Source organism: Idiotropiscis lumnitzeri, chromosome 18 (assembly GCF_059441095.1).
Source record: "Idiotropiscis lumnitzeri isolate Australia: NSW breed Sydney's pygmy pipehorse chromosome 18, RoL_Ilum_1.0, whole genome shotgun sequence".
NCBI classification, from domain to species: domain Eukaryota; kingdom Metazoa; phylum Chordata; class Actinopteri; order Syngnathiformes; family Syngnathidae; genus Idiotropiscis; species Idiotropiscis lumnitzeri.
Window position 1 is genome coordinate 4,021,142 of NC_142408.1, and position 23,022 is coordinate 4,044,163.

Below are 23,022 nucleotides of genomic sequence, written 5' to 3' on the forward strand. Positions count from 1 at the left end.
GAACGGCCATTTTTGGAAAATTGGTTGGCATCGGTTGCTTTCAAGATGATTGAGCTTTGGTGGATCGGTCCATTTGGTTGAGTAGTTAGTGGTAAATTTGGTTGGTTGCTCGATGGACACCGCGCCAAAACATACACTCCAAAAAAATGCATAGACCAGTGCTTTTCAAATATTTTCTGTTACACCCCCCCTTGCAAGAAGAAAACAATTCCTGCCCCCACCCCACCAGCATTTTCGTTGCAACACAAACCAACACCGTAGAGTTAATACTCGCGGTGCACAATAGGCAAGGAGAGCGCCACTGCCAACTACTGGAGTGGAGGTGCAATTACACTTCTAGCCCATTTTGTGGGGGTGCTGAAGCACATCTAGAGTAAATCCAAGCAGCCCCAAATTTGAGAGATCTTCAAATATTTGTTACTGTATATTACTATAAGATAGAGAAGTGTTAAAACTAAACAGTACTTGGTCGAAAATTTGATAAAAAAAAAAATAAAAATTGGGCACTCTATTGTACCAAATTTCAATTTTGTGTTTGGTTGTTAGATTTCGATTAGTCAGCTGGTTGTGAATTTGTCTGAAGACTAAATTGATTTTTCGGCAGGATATTTTAAAGGCGGCACGTCTCTGTCTTCTTGTCTTGTGGAAAATGTGACCCGGTTGCCGCGGGGTCTGAGTTATTCCGCAAGAGGTCCCGCTGGGATGGGGAATCCGAGGAGGAGCAGGGAGTCCATATTCATGCAATTGAGTTACAGCATCCTCTTGTTTGTTCAGATGGTTCTCTTTGGCGAGAGCAAACGGCCACATCAATTCTAAATGGTCCATAAAAGTCAGTGATGTGGGAGGGGCGGGAGAGAAGACAAAAACTCCCGTCGGGCCTTTGGACAAACACCGACAACAAAGACGTCGGAGACCCTGCCGACATTCGGGTCGTCAAATCGACACCAGACAACCAAGTTCAAAGTTGACTTCTTTAAATAGACGTTAACCACTTGCGGTTTTCAGAGCCGGTCCCGGCCATCAGTCCAAATATCGGGAAGGAAGGAACTGTAGTGTTCTTGGCTTAGTGTGAAAATGGAAATATGTCCGTTTTCATCGAGACGCTTGTGTCAACAATGGATTTTATTTTATTATCATTGTGATTATAGCGTCAAAATATTTCCATAAAATTCTCGCACAGGAGTTGTCATACAGAACTTACTTTTTGGAGAAAGGTTAAAAGTCTGCATGTATTTTTTTATGTTGGACAGTGAATATGTGCAGGAATTGATATCCCAGAAACAAATTGCTGTCTGACAAAAGTGGCAGTTTCATTTAATTGTTTTTGTTGGACAGGGTTGAATGCGGTCAAGACATGAAAGCAGTTAATACTGAATATTGTAATATCATAATCTTCGCAAATGTCAAGATAGTAATAAAAACAACTCTTTTTTGTATTTCAGTTGACAGAAACTTTTAAACGCAGCCTGATTTTTGGTCCGTTTGGAATTCAACAAAAATGGCTTGATTTTTTTAAATAATGAAAATTTAAAACATTTTTTAAAAAGTATTTTTTTCTTTGTTGATCAATTTTGCGATACATTTTTCATTCACAGATTTTAATTATATTCAGGAAAAGTTTTTTTTGTTTCCCCTCAAATTGGAGGGAAAAAAAAAAAGACAAAGTTTTGGCTAAAGATATAAGGCACATAATTTAGTTTTTTTGAGGAAGAGGGGTGATGAAATTAAACCACAGTGATCACGCAAATGTTTTGTAAAACAATTTTTTTGATGTAATATTAACAAAGCAGCATAAAAAAACTTGAAATAAATGACACCAAGCTTAAAGTTGTCATTCATATATTTGTATATATTCATATATTACACATTTAATACAGGCACAGTGAGAATTCATTACGTAGAGACAAAAGTGGCTGATACTTGTAAAAAAAAAAAAAAAGTACAATGTATGAGAATCATTTACACTTCCTTAAAAAAAAGAAAATCTGTTAAATACAAACACAAAGAAAAAGTGACCAAAGATGGAGGCTCGTAAATAGAACGTCATTTTTTTCCCTCCCGTTTTCGTTGTTCAGGGCGAGCAAGAACCAGCTTGCTATAAGTGGCGCTTCAAAACGTCGGATGCTTCAAACAGACGATTCCGATCGGGCATTTTTTATTTTTTTTCGTCCACATCAGACGAAAATAGCTCATCAAAATCTAAAGATCATGTGACACCAGTCACCATATGGCGTCCATTTTAGGTGTCTGAGCAGGCGAAAAAGCCGCCGATCGCCAAGTAGCGTTTTTGCGGACGTCTTCCCTTCGGCTTCCTAACAACGTGGTGCTATCGTTCAGGCATGATTTTTTTTCCCCTTGGCTAACAAGGGCACATAAATGTCACAAAAACCCCCAAAAAAAGAAAAAAATCCTCAAGTTTTGTTGAAAGGCTATGAGTCAATTTGGAGCATTTTTATAAAGCATTGCAACACTTTTACAGGAGCTTTAAAAAACATTTAAAAAGGACGTTGACAAAAGAGCCCTGAATCCCGAATGCGCTTTTAAAAAAAAGAAACGAACACAGTTTTGCGAGGAGGCACTGAGGTCCTGTTTTTCTTTCTCTCTTTTTTTTGTGCTACGAGACTCTTCCTTCATTGCACGCCATCCACAATTAAAAAGCAACAAAATGATCATAAAGATTTCTTTTTTAGCGGTTAATATTAACAGTGTGCAGAGTTACGGTGGGGAAAAAAAAAAAAAAAAAAGAGCGCCTGCAAATATTGTTAGTGCACATGTATTTTTTTTTTCTTCCTCTTTTTCGGATTTCAAATATACACTGATGAGATCAACAAATGCATTAACTATAAAGAGCCTGAAAATGTCACTTAAGACGTCGTAAGCGACACAAAGCTCACCTTTGCGTTGCTTTTTATTTCTCCATTCAACAGTGTTCAGTACTCAGTGCTGCTTTATTGTAGTGATTCCCGCCGGCAGCAGGTGGTCCTGGGCATCTTCTGTTTAAAGCGAGATAAGGCCATTTTGTTTTTTCTCCCGACAACAGCCTCAGCAATCTGCCATATAGCGACCTGAGGGGGGAAAAGACAAGCGGCACCACACAAACTATTTTTTTGGGAGTTATATTTATTTTTTTACAAGCAAACTGTAATGAAGTTGCACAAAAAAAAAATCCAGTTTTGTGGCCATTCCATCCTCATACAAGGACTTATTCACATATCACATAATATATATATATAATAATCACATATCGGCAAAGTGTTCATCAGTAGCTTTAGGATGACATATTACATGGGCGGTCTTTTGTTTTTTGTGAGTGGCCTTACCTGTGCCAAACCTCTTTTTGCTGAGCGACAGCCTGTAGCCGCTGCCCTGCAGCTCCATGTCAACGCCCGAAAGTGTGCTGCCCTCGCTCATGAACTGAACGGCCAGCGTGGACGGGTTGGACGGGCCGTTGGACACCTCGAACTTGGCCCGCAGGGAGCCGGCGCCTGTGAAAAAAACAACACAAACAATCACACCGATGACGGACGTCTGCGCAACCTCGACTTAAGAGCGACCTGACTTCGGAGTTTTTCGCGATATGAAATGTAGCTACAATTTTATTTTGTTCAGTCGCCAGAAAATTTTCAGTTCCGAGCATTGGCAGCAAAATTCAAAACAAGCAGCAATTTGACAGATAAACAATTTCCCTTAAAATGAAAGATAAAAAGACAATTACATGTTGCGCGGTTAAACAAACCACCCAGCTTTATGATAACAACAATTAATGCAAAATTCTACAGAAGTGCTCACAAAATTAGCATTATTTAAATTGTTGCGGTAATTGTTAACCTTTAAACAACCGATATTTTAAGTGGTTGGAACATGTAGATAAAGTAGAGCATGATATATGCGCAGACATATTCTTTATCCTCTGCAAAAAGAACACTATTGCTACGGCAATGCTGTATTTGCTTAACGCCTCCCCCCTCCCAAAAAAAACAAAACACACCTTCGTTTTCAGACTTTTCCGAAATGTCGTTCAGCTTCCAGAGACATTTATTCTGCTCGGCGTTCCTGAAAGGACACACACAAAAAAATGCACTTTTCTAAATGGTACCAAGTATGCCAAGAATTTTGCAGACCCCAAATTACGTCTCACAGAACACTGGGCGAACCCATTTTCAAAACAAGTCCCACCAGAGGGCGACGGGCAGCGACTGCATGCTGGTGACGCCTCCATCCACAGGCACGAGGATCTGCAGGTTGCCAAGCGACCCCGGTGCCGCCAGAGAGTCGGGGTTGTAGCGGTAGTCCACGCGTAGGTCCGTGGAGCCTGACGTGCACTTCCAGTACACGGCAAGGTTCAACGGTGTGGAGCGGATGCCGTCCGATTGCACCTGGACACAACACCGCACATCAAACTCACTTAACAATATAGTCTGGCTTTTTGATTTAGCTCTAAAATGGGAGCTTCAGCTTTGTTTCATCATTTTATCTGTGTAGTCTATGCATTACACTGCCCCCTGGTGGTCCTAGCGCAAATATGAGAAGGTGCAGCACAATGCCCATCGAATTATCATGATGCACAAACTAACTTAATTATGTTATTACTTTATCGTTTGATAAATTACATCATTGGAGAACACAAATTTCAAGTTAAAATGTTTTAAATATTATTTTACGGAACTAATTTCTAGCCGCTCAGCTCAATTCACCCGGTGTCATGATAATAATAATAATATTGCCTTTATTAGTCCCACAATGGGGAAATTCGAGATTCGAACCCAGGCCTCCTGGGGAGACTGGGTCCTGAACGCGGCGCCTTAGACCACTCGGCCATCCTGATGGTGACGGTGTCTGTGGTGTATGGTGTGGCAAGTCCTAACCTGGTACTTGAGGATGTCCACGTTGTAGTAGGAGGCGGCGTGGTTTTGCTCCGAGGCTTTCCTGAGGTAGGCGGTCAGTGCTTGCATGTTGAACCAAAAGTCCTTGGACTCCGAGTCACCCTGGGACGGATCGCTGCACGACAAGAGACAGCAAGCGCGCATGCACGCACGTGCACGCACACACAAAGTCACAAAGCCTTGCATGCGTAAAAGGAATAATCATCCGTTCAATTATTCATTCCTCCCTCACATCTCTGCCTGTCTCGGCTTTGTGCGTGAACCTCCCGTTGTGTCATACCAGCTACTAAATCATGGATTCCGTTTGATTCAATTAGTCCAGTGGAGGTGAAAGCAGGGAGCGAATGACTCCAATGCAAGAACAAGTCAAATTTAAGACCTCTCCTTCGCTAAATGCGACTGTGAGGAGGGAATGATGTGGAATACAAAATGTGCGACTCTGCTACACTAGTTCTTGGTACATGAATATTTTTTGCAAAAAAAAAAAAAAGTCACGGAGTATTTTTGCAGCTGTTCACATTCAATTTTATATCCATACTAACTTTTCATGCATAACAATTCATTCAATGTACAGAGACGTGACTGCTGATATTATTGCTGGTGCCTGATTTATTTTCCTCTATTTTTTTTGATACTTTTTAAAATTTTTTTTTTCCAAAACATTTATGACAAAAACTACAAATAAAAAAAAATATGATCAACAGATTTGACTTCGTCTTTTTTTTTTTTTTTTTAATTTGTCGAGCACCACCTGCAACGATTAACACGCTGATGACATCAAGTAACGACGAAATCAGACACATCAGCATTTTTTTTTTCACGCCGTAAAAAGCAGCCTGACCGCAAACAGGAGCGTGCGCTAAATGGAGCGAACGGCATATGAAGCTGGCCGTTGTTTGCTATTCCAGGCGCACGTCTGCTGGAAAGTATTTCCCTGACAGCTTAATGACACGTTCGGGTCCGCCCGCTAATTCAATTCCCCCCCCGTTTATGCGTTCCGCTCCGGATCATCGCTAAAAAGATTGCCCTTGCTTCCAAAAAAGGTTACCTGAAGAGCAGCTGCTGGTTCGGGAGGATCTGCTCTAGTCGGCTGGAGTTCTTCAACTTGAAGGTGAGCACGGCGGGCGAGGGGTTGCCTGTGAACACCTTGATGATGCCTGAGGGGAACGACAGCGTCATGTCGCCCGTGATCTTCACGATGCACCTGGAGGACAAAGTGGGAAAAACACAGAAAAGCTCAATTACGCACATTGGATATTTAAATACGCGACATAGTTTGTTTTAGAAACATCGCCAGCGCTAATGCTGGTTGTCGATGTAAAATTCCATTGACAGGCAAACAGAAAATTAGCAGTGAGTTGCACGAGGGATATTCCTTTAAATAACGAATATTCACACGCAAACGTTCTCAATCGCAATTTTCTTCTGCTACCTTTTTTTTTTTTTAACTTGTGTGCGCACTGTTGTTTTTTTATTGCTCTTAGTTTTTTGTTTTTTTTACTAATTTATTTTGTGGTTGTTCTTAAATGCTGATATTTGGTTGTTGAATACAAACAACATTTTGAAATCAATGACTAATAGTGAAAATTAATTGTGATTTCAGTATTTTTATTTTCAAGATTATTTTTGTTGTAATGGGGAGAACAAACAAAACAAAACAAAAACTCCACACAGGAAGGCGAGATCTAGCCTATCAAAGATTTTTCCCTGCAGTGTCGCAATTGCGTATCAACTGCACCGACTATAATTGATGCTGCAAAGTCGACTCGGCAATTTTCCATCTTTGGAGGTCATATCAGTGGTGCAACAGAGGTGGGACGCTGACTGTATTCCAGAATGAAAAAAAAAATGACTGTGAAACTTTGTTGCTGCGGAATTGTAGCATTATATTTTCCAGAATTCCAATGTCTGTTTCTACAGGTAGCGTGTCAACAGACCAAATTGTTTTTCGAGACACCTTAATAGGCAAGTAAGTAGTCGTTCCCTCGGGTAGCCCTGTCTGACTTCATTACAAACGCAGTGCAGCTACAGTGTATAAACACCTCCACTCGCATTCAGCTCCAATTTCCAAACAGAGGCCGATATAAAGGGGGGATGTCTCGCTTCGAGTCGGGGGTGGGGGGGCCTCTGCTTGTATTGCTAGTGAAATGTTCCACTGGCTAATCCCTGACTAAATAAGCCGCCTTCTTCGACTTCAATTTAGCAGCAGTGAACCAATAAAACACCTCACGGTTGCCTCTGCTCACAACTCAACTAGCATGTGCGCCGCATGGCTTCCACACACTGAAACTTGTGTCATCGTTTTGTTTGGTTGACGGAAAGTAAAGGGAGAGGGTAGGGATAAAAGGAAGGAAAACAATGGATTGAACAAGGACGGAAGGAACAGATGGATGAAGGAAGGAAGGGATGCATCGTTGGAGGACGACGTGAACGTGTGCCTTGCATGCGAGACTCACTTGGTGGGGTCGGCGCCTTTGAAGTAGGCATTAACGGACTCTGTGAAGGCCACGGCGATGGGCAAAGCATCCTGGGACGCCAGCGTCACAGGGCTGGGACCGCGGGACGTGCCTGGACGACAACAAAATGAACACCATGAGGAGGATGAGGAGCATCGGGCTTGGCTCAATATCGACTCTGCTGCAGGTCGAGCGGCTTCATTTGGGGAAAAACTCACATGGCAAAGAAGTTTCATATTATTAGGAACAAGGGCAAATTTTTTGCCCCATAAAATAACATTTTTGATGAATCTATTTTTTCCCCCCTTTTAACAATTAAATAATTCTAACGATCAACTTTAAATACACCAGTCAACAACAAAAAGCCTTTAGTTTGGTTAAGTTGGCAACACTGACTCTGCTTTTGTAAACCACATTTTTAGAGTGAACATTCACGTTCAAACAGACGTTTGAGCGGAAAAGAGTGCTCGCCGTTAGACCATGGGGATGCAAACAAGACATTTTGTTATTTTCGCAAAAACATAAATTAGTAGTGGATGCTGTTGAAGTGAGTGAGAGACACAGCAGGCGGCAAAGTTACAACTATTCACAAAAAAAAAAAAAAAGAAGCAGACTACATTCAGAGCGCCTTCCAGGGATACCTGCTGGTGTTTCACATCGCCTCTCAAAGGTCGGCAGCTTGGAGACAAACATGTCGTCCTCTTTAATCAAAAGAAGCAAATGAGGATAACACAAATGTGAGGACCAACTGACAAATGCACACAATTCACAATTTTGTATCAAAGTCCTGCAGGACTTTAATAATGACAAACTATTCCTTTTAATTTGTTGCATATGTGCATTTGGGTGTGGCGAATAAATCAAAAGTGGGAGGGGAGAGGAGAGGAGAGGAGGATGCTTTGGCTTCAGGAAACTCACTTTGACTGAGGGGGAAGAAAGACGAAGGAGATGCGGAGACTTCCGACACACGAACGGGGACAATGTGATCAGGGCCTGGAAAATGAGCAAGAGAGGGAAAAAAGAAGAAGGGGAGGGAGGAGAGAAGAAAGGAAGGATGGGATGAATGAAGACAGTAGGAGAGAAACAAGGGATGGATGAACGTGAGCGTTTAAGAAAAGAAGAGGTGAGTGACAGATAACAGAGAAATAAAGATGGATAAAAAATCCAGGGGGGTAGAAACAATGAAGGAAGGCAAACACAAAATGAACGAGAATCAAAAGCAGACAGGAAAGCGTGAGAGCATAACGATGCCTTCAGGTGCATAGGACAAAGCAGCGTTGAAAAGGAAAAAATGGCGGCCTCCTTACCGACAGTGGGCGTGTTTGCGGCGCTGAGCGAGGCGTTGGAGGACAGCGACGACGAGCTCTCGGCACGGGCCAGTGGCGCGGCGGGGGGCGGACTGGCGCCGGGTGCCTTGGGTGGACTAAAGGGTCTCGCCTGGGAGGGAAAAAAATTGTTAATGCGCCGCTCACCGCTGTTTTAACCGTTTTGATCCAACTCACAATTTCATTGATGCCACTAAGTTTCGTCGTGGAGAGTTTGGGCCTGGAGGAAGGACGGGGCGGCGGCACCAGTGCGCCCGCCGTCAGAGGCGTTGTTGGACGGTTGGGTGCTATGCAAAGCAAAACGGAAGATGGTGATTAGTCACAAAAATGTAAAGTGGAGATTTTGCGCGAGGCCAATCCATTAATTGCATTTCACGAGAAACCCATTCCAAATAAATTCAACACGCAGACAAGAAAAACAGGCAGCCAGTTCAAAATACAAAACATACATTAACAGAACACACAGCAAAGAAAAAAAAAAAAAGGTTGAATACGAAATAGGAAAAACAAGCACGTCAAATAAAAAAATTAAATGGGCAAAAAATTATTAAATTAAATAAAACACAAAATAAAAACAGGCACAAATAAATAAAAACAAAAGACAAGAGAAAAAACGGTCAATAAAGAAAATTTTAAAAATGCACAAAGAAAGACACTTAAAGAAAAATACAGTAAAAAGAGTGATTAAAATTAAATTTAAAAACAAATAGCAAAAATCATAAAAAACAAAGACAATGAGTAAACTAAATTAAATGAATGAAAATACAACTTTTGAAGCTCCCCTTGAGGGACTCTGAGGCGAAAAAAATCGAAATCTAAAACAAAACCTAACCAAAAAGAAAACAAAGGGAGACAAAATAAATAAACTTCAATACACAGAATTAAAAAAACACACAGAAATAAAAACAGCAAGGCAGTGAGTCAAATTTATATGAACAAAAAAAAATCAACTATTAGAATAAATGAGAGGAAAAAAAGCAACAATTATACCAAATCAAAATCAATAAAACAAAATAAAAAAAAAGGATGAAAATAGGTCAGTTTTAAAACTACAAAAAAATAAAAACAGTAAAACAACAGGTGGGGGAGTAAAACTAAATAAAACACACAAAGCATAAAACCCCCAAAATAAACAGCAAGCATGCAGTCCAAACTCAAGCAACTTCCGCAAACATTACCCGTCAATATTTGCGCAGCCCCATCGCTCAACCCCAAGAACGTGTCGGAAAACCCCTGGGTGGCTTTTCCGTACGCGTCGGCCGAGTCGTCCGACAGGAAGCGGCTCACCCTGCCGGGCGGCCGACGCCCACCAGCCATCTTGTCCCCAAAGGCGATCCACTGGCTCTGGGCCCACGACACGGAGGAGAGGGCATCATCATCGCCGTCGTCGTCGGCGCCGCCCGCTGAGCTGCACAAACGGTTGGCCGCTTCGGGTGGCAGCGTGATGGGGGCGCTGTGGGCCCGGGCAGGTGGCGGCCGGAGCACTTGGAAAAGGGTTTCTGGAGAGTCCCAGGGAGACGATGCGGACGACGAGACATCTTTGGACAGCTCAGCCAAAGTGGGTGAACATTCGGGCACCGGCGACGTCTCTGGTGGCGCTTTTTAAATTCACAACAGTCCAAAGCATAAAATACAGTGGACATAAAAAGTTTACACATCCCTGTTCAAATGTTGGATTTTTACGACATAAAATTATATGAACAATCATTTCAAAAGTTTTTGTCTGACTAGAGCAATTTCACAAATACATCCCAAAATAATTGACTCCCTCAAAACAACAAACATCAAAAACAGAAGGAATAATAAATAAAATGAGGATTCCGGTGAGACTGGCAGACATAATCGCCCCGTGCACTTTTTGACTTTGAAGCTTTGACAGTAACGAGACGTGTTTGACAACATACGTGCCTGGGGGGCTTTCATGGGCGACCCGCTCGACCCCGACGAGGTGCCAATTAACGCTGGATTACGGCTAAGCTTAGGCGGAGGGTCAGCACTAATGTCACGCCTCTACAAACACAGCACGGAAAGGCCGCCGCACTCACAAAGTGAGTTTAGAGATCGTACATGTTGATATAAAAGGGCAAATGCGTCGAAAAAAAAAGAGAAAGGGAGATGTTTGAATACCTGCGGACGTGGACACGGATTGGGAGGAAGATGCGGTCAGGAACGGGCCGAGTGGATCCAAGGACAGGAGGTCGTTGTTGGTCAGTCTGCGGCACGCGTGACAATGAAAAAGTGACATGCCACATTTTTTTTTTTAAATTATTGCATTAAATAAGTTGTTAATTTTATTAATATCAATTAAACATTTTTTATATTCAGAATTAAAATATTCAAAATAATTTTATTAATATGAAAAGCTTATATAAATTCCCAAATTATCAGTAAAATAAACAATTGCACATTTTAATTAACTAGAAATTAGAACACTCAAACTGAGCTTTAGATAGATATATGGTTAATTTATTATCATCAAATAATTCTAAACATTTTAAAATGAGCATAATTTTATTAAAACTATATGTATCATGTAAAAAATGGTTAATTATGTAAATAAGAATTGTTACTTTAAAAATAGTACAAAAAATTACTATAGGGAAAAACACATTTTTAATAAAATAATTGGTTAAGAGTCATTAAAATTCTTATTAAAATGTTAAAAATTACATAAAATGCAAAAATACACGTGGACATAATTTGATTAGTTGTCAGTTTCCTCTGATCCAACATTTCCTTTTTAAAATATATATATTTTTTATTCTTTTTACCTCATCTATGCCCGGTGTGATGATCTGGCCCATTCAATCAAATGTGTGCCTTTCGCTCAAACGTTTAGCCACGCCCCCAAGAAGTAAACAAAGTGAGAAAGTTGTTTGACTCACTCGTATGAAGCCGGTACTCGCGCTTTGGCCAGCTCGTCACCTGTAGGGAGGAAAACAACAACTTTCACCCATGGAATGCTATGAAATTGCCCGACCAACACACAAGGAGTGTTTTGACGTCCATTGCACCTTCACCCCACCCACAAAAAAAAAAAAAAAATCTGTTAAAAGTCAGCAAAAACCGCTAAAAGGACACTTGCCATTAAAAAGACCAGGTTGCTCCGCGATAAATGCACTTACTCAGCACTTTCCAACAGGGGCAACAGACATTGGACTTGCCGCCAGTGTTTAAAGTCTGAGGATGCCGTAAAATACGGCTGGATTTACACAGCATTGAACCATCTTGTATTCATATTTGTGTGTACACCCCAAATGTGCCATATTTATCATGTATATATTTTTACTGTATTATATTTTCTATCAGACTTTACACCACTTCACATTTCATGCCTATAAAGCTTTATTTATGAGGCTATGTACATGATGCATACAGTGTAAATCCATCTTAAATATTAAAAGCACACACAGAAATTTTGCAAGTCGAGAGTCATGTAAGCCATGTAGTTGGGTAGTGGTGGTGGTGTCGGCGGGGTTTTGGGCAGGGCTAAGGAAGGTTGGGGATCCTGCTATCAACAGATACTCACCCTGATCTTGGGAGCCTAACGTAGATGCTTCCTTGAACCCTGAGCGCATGCACAGCGACAACGTCAGTAGTAAAAACAAAACAAAAAAACTCCGCCAATCTACCTACCGACACGCCTTTTTTTTTTTTTTTTTAAGACTAATACATTTTCAAGTGTCACTAAAAAATTAATTGCACCATCCGGATCGACTGGCAACGAATCGAGAACGAACTCACAAGCAAACCGGCCAGTTCTGACAAGTAATTGTGGAAAGAGTGCACAACAGATGAGCTCACTCACATTTGAACGGTGTCAAATCAAGAAAATGAATTGGATGTGCACGGAAATTGGTTTGACATTACAAATGGACACAGACAGAAAATGTGCCGTTTATTTTTGGATGATGAGAATGACATCGTGGATGTGTTTCTTTCGACCAATTGCCGCTCAAAAGATCAGCCAATCAAAACACAGCCTTGTGGAGAGGAGAATGTAAAAATAAAAAAATAAAAAATAAAAAAAACTTTGTGGATTGATAGCGGGTGTTTTTCTAGCGGGACCCGCCGGAGCCAAAACAGATAACCCAGCTGGGAGCTGAAAATGGCAAGGGATTATTTGTGACATGTTAAAATACAAGCGGCCAATTAGGCAATTAATCTCCCTTTCGCGCCGGCGGGAGGCAAACAAACGCCGACGCTGGCGTTCCCGGGAAAAGAACAGCTATTTGCTTTTTTTCCCCGGGAAGTGTTGCTCTTGGCTCGGCTTTCTGAACGACTTCTTTGAAAAACAAGCGGCCGGCGAAAAGGCACTTGGAGGTGGGTGGTGGGCGAACGAAGCGAGGAGGCGAAAATACTCACTGGATTGGTTCCTCCGCATTTGGCCCTAGAAAAAAGAAAAACAAAAAGAAAATGTACACTTAATTTGGTTGAATATATCCAAAGGAAAAGACAATGTGGAAAGAGAAAAATGACACCTTTGAAATATTTGTGTTTCTGTCATTTGTGGGAAGGTGTGGCAATGTGTCTTTATTTTATTTTTTTTCCTGTTTTGTTACGAGCCAACAATAGCGTGTGATCCAAAACGTTGTTACATATAGAAAGAAAAACATTCCCTGCATTTTTAAAAAGCTTAACTTCATCCTGGATTTATTTGATAATTTTATTTTTTTTTTCACCTGCTCAGTGCGAGCCTAAAACGATGCTTTCAAGTGCTTAAAAAAAAAGTGGGAATTAATCACTCCCAATGGGACGGGACGTTCCCGCATCGGAGTGAACGGGCCTGTAAATCAGACTTAATGTTGTTGCAAGCGGCGGGGTGTCAGAAGATTGGACGTCGTTTAGTGACCATCACTCATAGCGACGAGACAAACGCGTAAATCTGCAGTCAGGCTGCGTAACACAAGAACCTTGCCGCTGCTGTGTGTGCGTGTGAGAAAATACAAAATGGCTCAGAGCAACACAAAACAGGCGAGGTTCCGTCCAATCCGGCACTAAGCGGCAAATGGGTTCAATTATGGCTCTCCTCTGTGACCACACACACACACACACACACACACATGCATATAAATAGAGAAATCGGTGGAGGGCGAGCCAAACAGGAGGTGGGGGAGGGAGGGGAAAAAAAAAAAAAGACATTTCAATAATTGACACCAGACGATGCAATTGTGTCAGCAGCCGAGAGGATGATGGATGGCGACTTTAATGGGGAAACCTCCTGTCAATATAAACAGGAAGTGACACGGGGCGACCGTGCGTTACGGCACAGGTGAGCAATTCTGGGCTCGCGGGCCAAATATGAAAGATGAGGTGATGATTAGCGATGTAAGCAGTGCTTGAAAGCAATACTTGAGTAAAACTAAAAGTGTCTTAACAGAAAGTAAACTTTGGTGGAGGTAAAAGGCACTTTGTAGAAGATGACAAAGGTGTCTGGAATTTGCTGCACTAAGTATCTCAAGCAATGTTCTGTTTTAGGAGGGAAAATAAATAAATGGATTATCATGTTATTTATCTTAATTTTATCCAGACTATTGTAATTCTTTTTTTTTTCCTAAAAGAAATGAAACATGTGGGAGGTAGAAAAAAAAAAAAAGACAAGAAGCCTGTCACCGCTTCACAAAAAAAAAGTATTTTTGGGGTCATTTTGTTTCCTGTCCGTTGCTGATGTGAACGGAACCGTGAACTTAAAGCGGAGATATCCCCAACTGCGATTTTTTGCCATAACTACGAAATGGTTTAAAAACTTCCGAAATGGACACTTTAATAGCAACATCTCGGGAGTGCGTGTGTGTGTGCGCGCGTGTTTTTGTGTGTGATAAAGAAGAAAGCAGAGAGGAGAAAGAGAGGTGAACGGCCAAGATGGAGCAAGTGCCCTTGATGCCACGCCACGCCTGGCGCACACACACGCAAACATTTGCGCACACGCTCGCACGCACACACACACCTTGAATTTTTAATGACTGCTTATTTTCAGAGAGTGAGGCCGTATGTGAGCGTGTTAGACCGTCTGCTGCGACATATTCCATTAAGTGCGGGTGTGTGTGCGTGTGTGTTGTAATAGTTGTTTTGGGAGTAAAAAAAAGTTTAAAAATACAACTATTAATAATTTAAAAACCACTGGATAAAAGTAGAAGCCGGTCTTCACTGAGCAAAAGTGTGCTATTATGCAAATTTTGGAAGTCAATTTATTTAGCCAAACAAAACAATAAAATCTTCCAAAGTATTTTATCCATCCATCTTCTGTACCGCTTCTCCTCACCAGGGTCGCGGGGGGTGCTGGAGCCTATCCCAGCTATCTTCGGGCAGTAGGCGGGGACACCCTGAACAGGTTGCCAGCCAATTGAAGGGCACACAGAGACGAACAACCACCCGCGCTCACACTCATACCTAGGGGCAATTTAGAGTGCGCTATTGGCCTGCCATGGATGTTTTTGGAATGTGGGAGGAAACCGGAGGAAACCCACGCAGGTACGGGGAGAACATGCAAACTCCACACAGGATGGCCGGAGCCGGGATTGAACCCACGCCCGATGCTGTCTCTCACTGTGAGGCCATCGTGCTAACCAGTCGGGCCACCGTGCCGCCCAAGAATTTTATCTTCTATTGTATATTATAATATCAAACTATGCTTTATATTTCCTCACAATTAATTGACTTGCAAAAAAAAAAGTTAGGCATTTATGTAATTATTAATGATGATTTTTTTTTTGGTCGCAATTTTTTTTCACTTTGCATTTTTACTCTATTAAAATACATTACCATCGAAAGATAATTTTAGCGTTACCCAGTTGTTCATATTAAATTAGGTAATAATTCAATATGAAAACAGAAAAAAATGTTCAACAAAAGAGGTCAAAATGACCTATTTACCTTCCTTTCATGATATATAATTGAAAATATTTTAAGAATTCACGTGGTATATTGAATATTTTCAGCCAACATGGACAAGTTGGAGATTTTTTTTTTTTTTGCTTGTTAAACACACAGCACCTCACATTAAGATTTTGGATGTACCAGAAAAACTGAAGGATCTGCAGACAACTTGATGCTTGCTTAATGTGTCATCAAGGCAGACTACACCCTGAACTGGTCGCCATGACGCCAGTCACAAGGCAAGAGTACCGCTACACCACCAGCAACAAGCTGACATAATAGTTATTGCACTTGCCATTTTTGTCTCAAATAATTCCAGAAACATTTGTTTAAAATTTGCTTGCACACATTAACACATTACATGTAATGTTGCAGGTCAAATTGACCCGTGTTTGTATTTGGAAAAAAACGTTTCGGCCATTGTCCAATGATGTAAACTCTTAATTTTGGTCTGAAATAATCCCAGAAATATTAGTTGAAAATCCCCAAGTCAAGGTAATATATCCTGGGAGATGTATGTAAACACTGTATTTAACTTTGTGCGCTGTTAAGTAGCGGGGGCTAATGCAATCGCGTAAATCCGCATGTGACTCACGAGCTAATGCTCAGGCTCTTGTTAAGTATAAAAATAAATGCCTTGAAAGGCCAGGAATGCCACCAGCCTTCTGTGGTCAAGCGTGACTAAAACATTGCCCTGTTGCCCTCTAGTGTTGAAAAGCGGGAGTGTTCTTCCACTCAGTGTCCTCCATCTTGTCCAGTGACAAACTTGGCAAGATTTTTCCCAACATCGGCAGCTCGAAAACCTCTGACAAAAAGGAAACTTTTAAAAAATTATTATAAATTAATTCATTGCCTATTTTTTTTTTTTACTTCAATTATGGAATTGTCCCAAACTTTTTAAAAACTTTTTTAGTAAACAAGCACGTTGGCTTTATCAGGAAAAATATTGAGTCAAATTTAGTAAAGTGACGTGAAAACCGTGATTTTAATAGCATAATAGATGCCGCATCCCCGAAGTAAGCGATAGAAAAAGTAAAATGCATGAAAGAACGTAGCACAGGATAATGGTCTTGAGGTACAAAAATTGAATGGTTTAAATATGATTACATTATTATTGAATTATAATTTATTTTACATGCACCGGAAGACAGTCAATTTTTTACATTCCAGTAACAACCCAGGCTAAACATAGCTCCTCCCTCCCTGACATAAAGCTAGTCTCTTGTCAGGCCTCACTTCAACATACTTACTTGACACCAATTATTACTAAATAAGCGTTCTTGAATTTTCATCTTACATTTTATTCTAAGCTATTTATTATATATAATTTATTATATTATTTATGTATATATATATATATTTATTTTATATATTATTTATTTTATTACATTATATATTTTATTCTATTTATTATTTAGCTTCTATTTATGAAAAAAATAATAATGAAGACTATAAACCACAGAAACCTTTTGAGCCAAGAAAAAAAAACCAGCACGTGGGTTGCGTTGAAAGACATTAACGGCGACGTACCGAGGTAGATGGCGACAGGACGATGTTCCCGATGGAGGCCTTGAGCTCGTCTATGGTGGCGCGGTTCTGGTGCGTGGAGTTGTTGGGTTGCACTGGCTTGATCGCCACGTGGAACTTGCGCGGCTCCTCCTCGTCCTCCGAGTCGCTGGACGAGTAGAAGGAATTCTCTTTGGCATGTTCGCCCTGTCCTGTTAAGGAGGCAACACAAGAAGAAGAAAAAAAAAAAAAAACGAGCGCAGAGACGGACCAACTAAGGCAGGGAAGATCAAGGTACTCATTTTCATCAATCTCAGGGCATTGTGATTTCATCCAATATCGCCCTCTGCTGCCCACTGAAGTTGACGTCAAAGTGCCCTTGGCTCACATTACGCACGTCATACCTCATGTTTTCTAGGTTTGGTGCGCTGGTATCTAATTTATTGCAAATATTTTTTGCTGACCCCCAAGCCACGTCAAAGTGACCTCAGATTGAAAAACACTGATCGAAGGATATCATTCTCCATGGATTCTGGCCGAATGCAGAAGCCCTCGTCGTCGACTCGCGGGACATTCTGCAAAAGGCAAACAGGACAAAGTTGACTTTGGACGCCTTTATTTGTCACAAATGCTATTTCTAAAAAATGGATTGTTACATTTTTATCCATCTTAAATTTATTCTCTGTATGTGCCGGATGGGTCTGGACCCCTACCTCCTACGAAGAATAGGAAATCACGCGACAGCGCTACCTCAGTGAGTGACTGGATGTACAAAAATTAGAGTGAACTCATGCTAATTCTCTTGACAAAAAGCAACACTTGTGTATTCAACCTAAACACAACTCACACATTTAATCACCAAGCTTAATACTGAAACACAATGCAAAATTCCATAGACGGGCGAACAAAACTAGTATTGATGTTGCAACAGTCAAGGCACTACTGTTTATAATTTTTTTTAAAACTTTTTTTTGGTGTAGCGCCACCACAGTTTTCTAAATCAAAATATGAATCTGTGCAAACTGTATTATTGCAGAAGCTTCTATTTGAGGAACCACGGCAACTGTGCAAGTACTGGGTGTGGAAGACTTCATCATTTATTACAGACGAGTGTGACTTGTAAAGTAACGTGCGGCTGTGTGTGTGTGTGTTGGCTTGCTTACAGCGTTCTGAATGTCTATGGGCCCGTAGTATCCGGGGGGAGCGCCGTTGGCAGCGTTCTATGAGCATAAACAAAGACAAGCTGAATGAATGAATGAATGAGCAAATCTGCAAAACAAACAAGAGGGAAGCAGGGAAGAGAGAGAGTCACATGTTCAAGTAGTAAGAAGCGACACAAAATGAGCGCCTCCCCTGCTGCTCGACATGGCCAGTGACAACAACACAACACAACACAACGAGGAGGAGGAAAGGGGGAAGCCGTTTACTCACACTTTCTGCCTCTGTTGATTCCCTGCAAGACCAAAGGGACACGACACCATGACAAAACACTTGTCATTGTTATGCTGCGCATTAAACTGTGAGTGCAGAGAAAAACATTGGATTCGATCTGATCACGAGATTTGGACATTAGCGGCACTGGACTGCAGAGATGATTGCGATAATTGGCATATTTGAAGGATGGGGGGAAAAAAGAAATGGAGTAACAGAAATCTTTTCACTGGACAACAATAAAAAGTTTGTGTTTGATACCTCATTCTATAATTAAACATTTAATTATGTATTTTCAAACAATTAAATAAAAATATATTTGTGCCAGTCTTTTTGGTTTGGGGACAAGGGACAATTTAGTCTGTCAGTCGCAATATGAAGTCGTCACCTCTTTTAATTCCGACACTTACGTGGAATCCGTGTCTTTGTCTTTCCGCCGTCCGGGGATGCCAAATGGCTTTCTCCTCCTGGGTTTGGCACCTGTTAGAATACATAATGTCATTTATTAAAAAAAAAAAAAGTTTTATGTTATAGATGATTATATTTATTAATATCTTAACAACCAACCTTCTGTAGCGATGGCGGCATTACACTCTTCAAACTCAATGGGACCTAATGAGACAAAAAAAAAAGGGGGGAAAAAAAATCTTTTTAGGTTCATTTGGCACACAAAGGGTCAACGAGCCGCCGCTGTGAACGCTGCGAATGTACATCACGCAATAATCGCACACACGTACACACTTGTGTGGCATACACAAAAATCTACACACACGGACGGAGGGGAAGTTGGCGTGCAGCAAAGAGTGTACGCAAACAGGGCGAAGCTGATCCCACGGGGCAGACGGGGTCAACGACCGAGTCAAACGTACGTCTGGTGGCTGTCGCGGCGAGAACGACCCCCCCCCCCAAAAAAAACACACACCAACAGCGACTTAAAATATGTATTTCAAATGTCGTTCATATGAATATTGCGGGACGAATTCATTTGAATACATCAAAATATCGTAGAAAAGAATCCTTTATTTTACGCTGTCTATAAATAAAAAGCGTCTGTTGTGGAGTGATACACACCCTTAAATATTACTCATGAAATTTTATTTTATTGAGATGGTTGGTTTTAGCTGTAATCTATAATCAAGAAAAAAAAAATAGCATCTGGTAATCTATCACACAGTGTGTCGTGAATCCATCACATATATTGTCTCTTAACCCTTTTAGAATAAGACAAACAAGCCCAAGATTACACGCGATCAAGTGTTTAAAGCCGCATGGACAAAGCTGCTGCGTAGGCTTACGAGATGCCCTTCTTGACTTCTCCAAGACAGAAACGGCGGTAGCACATTCTAGATACTTGGTTCAGTGATGATCAACATAAAACTTGCCAACATCTTTGGAACTGACGCTGTTGTGATAATGAAACTCGGCCGTGTGTCTTTGCTCAATGAGATAACTAGCTTTGAGGAATACGTCAGCACCAGCGTCTGCGTCCTCTTTTTACAACGGCCAGGTGTGACGGTCGAACACAGGAATACAGCAGCTACAGTTCGAGAAAACTCGCATGCTGACGCTCTCATGCAGACTAAATGGTTTATGTTCCTGACGCGACTCACTCGGCCAAAAGAAAACCTGTACCGAAATAAAAGTTCAAGAACAAAAGTACTTGAAAGATAAAATGCATGAAGTTCAACACAACTGAGCGGCACCGCCAATGCACCAAGGTTTTTATGAGTGAACGTGGCCGTGGAGACAGCAAGTGCGTTTTGTAATCAGAGCAGCTACTGGAAGAGGCAGAGCCCGGCGGCAATGCGGCACGATACGCTAACGCGCCTTGACCTGAAAAGAACAAAAGCCGGCAATGTTTTCACTCGCAACGTATACATTAGCCGCGTCGTCCGCGACTGTCGTCCTCTGGGGTTGGTGGTGGTGGTGGGTGGTGGGGGGGGCTCCATTGATGCATTGTTTGGCGTGCGGCAGCACCCCGATGTGAAGCGCAGGCAAGCGGCGAGTCACGAGAGGCGCCCATCACGCCAAGTGAAGTGGATAAAGTACACCGATGACTGATCTACTCTACTGTGCAATATCGGCCCTTAACCGCTGGTGCACACACACACACACACACACAAACACGCACAATGGCTGCACAAACTGTTCTGTTGGTGTGTGTGTGGTTGATGCCAATCAAAACACAATTGACATTCAAGAATAGCACATCACACGGGAGGACGGGCAGACGCTGGACTCAAACTCACGGGGACATTGAACTGACAGTTTCGCTGCTCTCGTTCGTACATTACAGTACGTGGGTGTATGTGGGTATTTTCCAGTACATATTACACTAAGGTACAATTTGAAAAACAATCTGTTCAATTAGACTTTTATGCAGATTAAAAATGAAATTGGCGTGCTGATTCTAACGTTGCAGTCAATTTTTTTTTTCTCTCGACAGCTTCCCCTCCAGATAAGCAAAATTCCACTGATTAGCTGGAGTAAGAAGATCTGATTGCGATTGGTCTCACCTGCAGCGATGTGGCAACGACAGGGTTCGCACTCTGATTGAAATAATTTTCCAGGACCATTTCATCGGTCACAGTACGAGTCACGTTACCGCAACAAACACGAATAAATTCCACCAGCCAAATTTGAAGAAGTGTTATTTTCTGCAATTGTACATTTAACCAGACTGCTTCAATGTTACCAAATAATGTACCAAATTGGTAAAAAAAAAAAAAAAACAAACAGCAAAACAATTCTCCGTCACAACCATTTCAAAGGACGTGAAACTTCATTCAGATTGAGCAATTTGATGAGGAAGTCATAAATAAATAAAATAAGCGACCCGTATCGGCAGTGGTGATATTTTAGTGGCCATCAACCAATTAGTAAACAAAAGGACAAATCACAAAACCACATAATGGTCCTGGAAGATTACGTAAGATTTAGCAATTTAATGATATATCCCTGCAGTTGCTCAAAAGAATCAGTATAATTTGTGATCAAAGAGGAAAAAAAAAATTCAAAAACAATTAAAAGGTCATAAAATGTATGCATAATGGCCCTGACAATTCATTAAGATTAAGAAATGTGATGATGTACCCATCGTAAAATGATTAAAACGATCTAAATTGACCTACTACTGGCAATACTGACTCTATTGGTATTCATTCACACTTTGATTTCAACTAATTAATAACTCCAAGGAAAGATATTATCAAATTGAGATCATAAGTCAAAATCTTGCATATATGACACACCTCCAGATACTCTGCAAAAAAAAAAAAAAATTCAAGTCCCCCAAAAAACATCAGCAGACTTGTGCGTGTTCTGCAAAGCGTTTAAATGTCTCGTTTGTTTATCTAGGGGAAGATGTTTCCTTTCTTTTGGACTTGGCAAGCAGTCATGCGTGAATAGCGGATGCTTTTTTTTTTTTTTCTTCTTCAAAACGCATATGCTTGGCATGGCACTGGGAGGGTGGGTTGGTCAGGAGGGTGAGTGCTTGAAAGGGGGGTGGGTAGGTGGGCAGAGTTTGCGTGTCTGGCCCGCCGCCAGTTGACAGCTCAGCTGGATATCGTTGAACACTCCAAACGCACCCCGTGGCCCTCCCTTACCTCCTCGCAGCGTGTCACTTTGGGATCGTTTCCGCAATAAAAAGTTTATTCAACCTCGCTGACTCGCGAAAGCGGGGAACGGGGCAAAGGTTGGCCCGCGGGCTACATGCGGCCCGCTCTGGTATTTAATCCGGATTGAATCCTGCAATTACTTTAGTTGCGTTTTACCACAATTAGTTCATCATCATTAGTTCAAGTTGAGTAAAAATATGAAAACATTTTGATATTGTTAGGGTAATTGATTAAGTCATTGTAATTAATTATGAATAAAAAATATGCATAAAAACATTTATTATTATTTGTATACAAATGCTATCCTTTTTAAATGTGATTTGATGTAATAATTGGGTAAGTCATTGTAATTTTATTAATTAAAAACCAACGAGAATTAAGATTTTATAATTAGACAAACATTTTCACGGGGCCCATTTTTGGTCTGACCTATTCTAAAAAATTGGTTAATTTTTTTAATAATATACATGTTACTCTGACTATACCATTACTATTTTATTCATACGTTGTCATTGTTCTCTTCGGAATAACTGGTTAATTAAATTAATTAATGAATAAAAAAATCATTAATTATGATTATAATTGGAAATACTTTACGTGAACATTTTTTCCAATTTGATTTCATAAAATAATAATTGGCTAATTGTCAGTAAATATTTTGTTTCACCTCATCAACAGATGACCACACATATTTATTACCATTTATTAAGCAAAGAATTCTGCGGCAAAGTTTACACACCCCTGCGTGGACCGTTCAACTATTTCATCAGGCGGCCGACAGGTAATTTTTCTGATGGATGGCTAATGAACAGCTCCGTGTGGGCAGGAATTTTCTGTCCTTTTTTTTTTTTTTTTTAAACCTCAATTAATTCTGCTGTCCAAACAAATGAGGGCCACCACTCGGTTGGCTGTGGTGTCTGGAGACGGG

General features: G+C 41.0%; 1 protein-coding gene across 8 annotated transcripts in view; it reads right to left on the minus strand.

The window, feature by feature from the left end:
• Positions 1 to 1,822: 1,822 nt before the first annotated feature.
• Positions 1,823 to 23,022, minus strand: part of fcho2 (FCH and mu domain containing endocytic adaptor 2) — a 32,550-nt gene continuing 11,350 nt past the window's right edge. Inside the window, exons 9-30 of one of the 8 annotated variants that reach the window (XM_088281176.1) lie at positions 19,045 to 19,089; positions 18,888 to 18,957; positions 18,478 to 18,499; positions 18,210 to 18,266; positions 17,562 to 17,621; positions 17,071 to 17,244; positions 13,030 to 13,054; positions 12,194 to 12,232; positions 11,550 to 11,589; positions 10,792 to 10,877; positions 9,843 to 10,262; positions 8,842 to 8,951; positions 8,647 to 8,776; positions 8,258 to 8,332; positions 7,981 to 8,040; positions 7,340 to 7,451; positions 5,932 to 6,087; positions 4,866 to 4,998; positions 4,177 to 4,376; positions 3,989 to 4,053; positions 3,321 to 3,485; positions 1,823 to 3,065 (exon numbers count right to left, since the gene is read on the minus strand). In XM_088281176.1, coding sequence (XP_088137302.1) covers positions 3,043 to 3,065; positions 3,321 to 3,485; positions 3,989 to 4,053; positions 4,177 to 4,376; positions 4,866 to 4,998; positions 5,932 to 6,087; positions 7,340 to 7,451; positions 7,981 to 8,040; positions 8,258 to 8,332; positions 8,647 to 8,776; positions 8,842 to 8,951; positions 9,843 to 10,262; positions 10,792 to 10,877; positions 11,550 to 11,589; positions 12,194 to 12,232; positions 13,030 to 13,054; positions 17,071 to 17,244; positions 17,562 to 17,621; positions 18,210 to 18,266; positions 18,478 to 18,499; positions 18,888 to 18,957; positions 19,045 to 19,089 — 2,267 coding nt within the window. In that variant the 3' untranslated portion in view covers positions 1,823 to 3,042. The remainder of the gene's footprint in view (positions 3,066 to 3,320; positions 3,486 to 3,988; positions 4,054 to 4,176; positions 4,377 to 4,865; positions 4,999 to 5,931; positions 6,088 to 7,339; positions 7,452 to 7,980; positions 8,041 to 8,257; positions 8,333 to 8,646; positions 8,777 to 8,841; positions 8,952 to 9,842; positions 10,263 to 10,791; positions 10,878 to 11,549; positions 11,590 to 12,193; positions 12,233 to 13,029; positions 13,055 to 17,070; positions 17,245 to 17,561; positions 17,622 to 18,209; positions 18,267 to 18,477; positions 18,500 to 18,887; positions 18,958 to 19,044; positions 19,090 to 23,022) is intronic. The other 7 variants (XM_088281178.1, XM_088281180.1, XM_088281179.1 and 4 more) reach the window with 7 other exon arrangements.